Source organism: Gavialis gangeticus, unplaced genomic scaffold (genome assembly GCF_001723915.1).
Source record: "Gavialis gangeticus isolate Ggan-Ray unplaced genomic scaffold, GavGan_comp1, whole genome shotgun sequence".
NCBI classification, from domain to species: domain Eukaryota; kingdom Metazoa; phylum Chordata; order Crocodylia; family Gavialidae; genus Gavialis; species Gavialis gangeticus.
In genome coordinates this window covers 64,444,025-64,447,962 of record NW_017728993.1, presented here as the reverse complement: position 1 = coordinate 64,447,962, position 3,938 = coordinate 64,444,025, and the positions used below count along the sequence as shown (strand labels likewise).

At 40.6% G+C, this 3,938-nt stretch overlaps 1 protein-coding gene across 2 annotated transcripts in view; it reads left to right on the top strand.

The window, feature by feature from the left end:
* Positions 1–3,938, top strand: part of KLHL20 (kelch like family member 20) — a 40,164-nt gene that overhangs the window by 310 nt on the left and 35,916 nt on the right. For both annotated transcript variants that reach the window (XM_019501869.1, XM_019501868.1), the window contains exon 2: positions 2,317–2,382. In XM_019501869.1, the coding sequence (XP_019357414.1) occupies positions 2,360–2,382 (23 nt within the window). In that variant the 5' untranslated portion in view covers positions 2,317–2,359. The remainder of the gene's footprint in view (positions 1–2,316; positions 2,383–3,938) is intronic.

Here is a 3,938-nt window from a genome sequence, read left to right as displayed (position 1 = left end):
TGCCCTCGGGCCGGGGCTCCGGCGGGGCCCGGCTGCGTGTGTGTGTGTGTATGTGTATCCCTGTGTGTGTGTGTCTGCATACCTACATGTGCACTCGTGTGTGCATGCCTATCCCTGTGCTTGTGTGTACACGAGTGTGTGTGTGTATCCATGTGTGTGTGTGCCTGTATACCTACATGTGCCTTCGTGTGTGTGCATCACCCAGAGCCAGGGTTACAGCCAGGGGAGTTGGGCAGCAGACGGGGCTACCTGAGACCTGATTCATTGGGCTGAAGACCTGAAGTCTGGGGTGCAGGGGCAGCACGGGCCAAGAGGTTCCCTCTCGATTCTTTTTTTTTTAAATCGATGTTCTCAAGGGGATTCATATGCTCCAGGTGCTGATGAGCTAATATGGCAGCCTCTCCTCCCTCCCTTTCTTGTGCAAAGTGCCTGCAAGGTGCAGCCAACAGCTTCTGTTTAGGCTCTTGCCAGAGGATCAATGGGGAGATGCTCGTTTATCTAAATGTACACTGTTAGGACATGACACGTGAGGCTACCAGCCTTGTAACTCTGGGAAGCCCTTTAGTGCTTCCCATGACACTTAATCCTAGGAGGGACCAAATGTTGCCCCTCGTGCTGAAGTCAGTGAGAGCCAACCTCCGAACACATCTTGGGAACAGGTTCCAAATCTGGTTGCATTTATTAGCAAGTCGGTGCACCTACTGCCAGCTAGCTTGAGAAGCTTACAATGCTGAAGGTAGCAAAATTGAAGCCTTCTTGGAAACAAGGTGGCTTTCCTAGGCAAAATATTCAGCCTGCGTATATATTTATATAGTGTGTTAGTGGAATACCCCACTACGCATTTATCAGTCTAACCACATGCAGATTTTATCCACATTTGCAATCTATTTTATACTGAACCAAAAGTAATGGAAAATAAGCCTTGAACATTAGCAGGGGTGAGTGAGGTAGTTTTACCCCCTGAAAGAGCTGAGGCAAAGGGCTTATGCCCAAGGCTCTCAGAAGGCTGAGCCATAACTAAGAATTGAGCCCAGGTCTTTTGAGTCCTGCTTTTGTCTTGACCACCAGGCTGCAATTTAGAAGTTTTGTTTCAAACCCAGAACTTGCCCAATCTCATAGATAGGTATAATTCTACTTTTTCCTGTCTTGTAGCCATGTCATGCATCTCTGATTGTTTGTGAAGTCCTTTGTGTTTCTTGGGAAGAACATGTGAGAGAATTACGAAATGTTGGTGTGGTTGCTGTCACATCTTGAGTTCAAATGTTGATGAGAGATGCAATGAAACGCTGCAGTACAGAAGGGAATATCTGGTGTCTTCATAAAATTTAGTTTTGATATTGGCGTGATGGCTTTTATTTGAAAAGAAGCATGAAAAACTCCTTAGAGAAGTGAGGTTATCATACCTCCTGAAATTCCAAGTAACACTTGGGACTGAAAAAATGTTGTGTTTTTGAACAGAGTTTTTGTTATTTTTCCTTTGTTCATTTGGCAGTGCTTTTCTAATGCCAGTTTCACTGTTTTTACCATCTGTCAGTTTCTTTCTTCATTTTATTTAGTTCTTTAAAATATCAAGTTTTATATCTCTGAAAAAAGAAACATACTCCACACTAGAATTAGAAATCAGTGCTTGGATGACCGAGGAATATGCAACTATTACTTCTGTTAACAAGTAAAAGTACACTTATGTGGAATTACTGAGAAACAGCATCAAGCAGCTTGATTCATATAAGTCTATGAGGCACTCACTATATTATGACTTTTACTTGCAGGGAAGAAGAGAGTGGGGTGCAAAGCTGTCTTTAGGTCCTAGATGCAAACTTTGATCTTGAACAGATACTGACTCTCCAGTGCAGTTTTAGGTAAGCACTGTGGTGCTTAATAGGTGCTAAACTTGTGTGCATTTCTGGTAATTTCATATGTGTGAAGAATAAATATAGTGTGGCACATTTTGAGGAGTGAGAGAGAAAATGCCACTGTTCTAAAGAATCTTTCCTCCCTTGGTTTAAAAAAAAAAAGAAAGTATTTTCAAATGTCCAGGGAGATGTGCGGGTTACTGAATTTGTGTGTGTATGCCTACATCATCACCACTATGCTAACTATATTGTAATTGATAGCTAGCAAGATGCTTACATTTTCTTGTGGCTTATTGTCTGCAACCAAGACATTGTTTATCTTTCTGTAAATTTCCCAGCTGGAGAAAGACTCAGTCATCTTATTATTTGGGTGTGGTCAGTTACATTGTTCTTAAAGAGTCATTATAAATAGAGAAAGTAGGACTTACTTTCACTTTTGAATGTTGTACTTCTGTTTCCTTAGGTCAGGAATTGAATTGTCGGGTGAAGGCTTCTCTTCACGGTGCATGGACGGAAAGCCAATGCGCAGGTAAGGTCAGAACAAAAAACTATAATTCTTTTATGAGTGTGCCATTGATACTGAGTTAATTTAATCAGTAAAATGTTTGTTTTTTATACTCTAGCTAGTAAGGAGGCTGGTTGTGTTTAAGAGTTAATGACATTGATTTATTTTTAGAGTACAAGACCATGTGTCATACGAATATGCTCTTAGGGAAAAGAACAGAAGCTAAATGTTGCTGTAATTACCCATTTTTACTGGCTCGCTGCCTTGCTTAAAAGGTACTTTTGACCACTTACGTACATGTTTTGATTATACTGAATGAACTGTTCTGTGAACTATTTAGCAATATGTAAAACTCTAATCATATCCTTGACGTGCATTGAGTTTGACATTTGACCATAGATTCCAATTACATGCTGAGAGAGTTGTCTTCTAACTGTGGGTGGCAGTTGCATCTAGTACAATAGGTTGGGGGTACAGCTGCAGGCTCATCCTATGTCAAGGGTGTTTTCCATTGGCTAAAGATTGTAGTGTTGCAATTCATGCAAGGGTCCCATTTTATCTAGTACTTTTGATTTCAGTATTGAGTGTCACATAATTATGCTTTGTAACGCATTCAGACCTGTACCTTGAACCAGGCTATTTGGAGGCATCCTGTCTAGATTTTCATGGTTGTGAATGACTTTCAAAAGCTATCAGAGAGCCATTGGGACTAATGACAATTTATGCAAATCACTCAGCTTGACATACTGGTTACACCCCTTGGATCAAATCAGCTGGTGGCAGAGGGAGACTGTTACATGCAGAATGGTAATCATGTAATATTAAAATAGAAAAAGGTGCATTACCAACTGCATTACTAACCCTTCCAAATGGGAATTGGAAGGGATATTAACTCAGTACCTTTCTGCAAAGGTTTATTGTTTTATGTGAACCTCATCAACCATAACAAAAAGCTTGTGAGTGCCATTGTTTCAGTTGAAACTAATACATGCATGTTGCAATATGACATAGCCATTGCTGGAATCATTCAGCATTTTGCTGACACAGGAAAACTATTTTAGACAATGAGGAACCCCTCATTGCCTCCAAATAGCTTCCAAGTATGCCTCCAAATAGCCTGTTTCAAGGTACAGGTCTGAATGCGTTACAAAGCATAAGTATGTGACACTCAATACTGAAATCAAAAGTACTAGATAAAATGGGACCCTTGCATGAATTGCAACACTACAATCTTTAGACAATGGAAAACACCCTTGACACAGGATGAGCCTGCAGCTGTACCCCCAGCCTATTGTACTAGATGCAACTGCCACCCACAGTTAGAAGACAACTCTCTCAGCATGTAATTGGAATCTATGGTCAAATGTCAAACTCAATGCACGTCAAGGATATGATTAGAGTTTTACATATTGCTAAATAGTTCACAGAACAGTTCATTCAGTATAATCAAAACATGTACGTAAGTGGTCAAAAGTACCTTTTAAGCAAGGCAGCGAGCCAGTAAAAATGGGTAATTACAGCAACATTTAGCTTCTGTTCTTTTCCCTAAGAGCATATTCGTATGACACATGGTCTTGTAC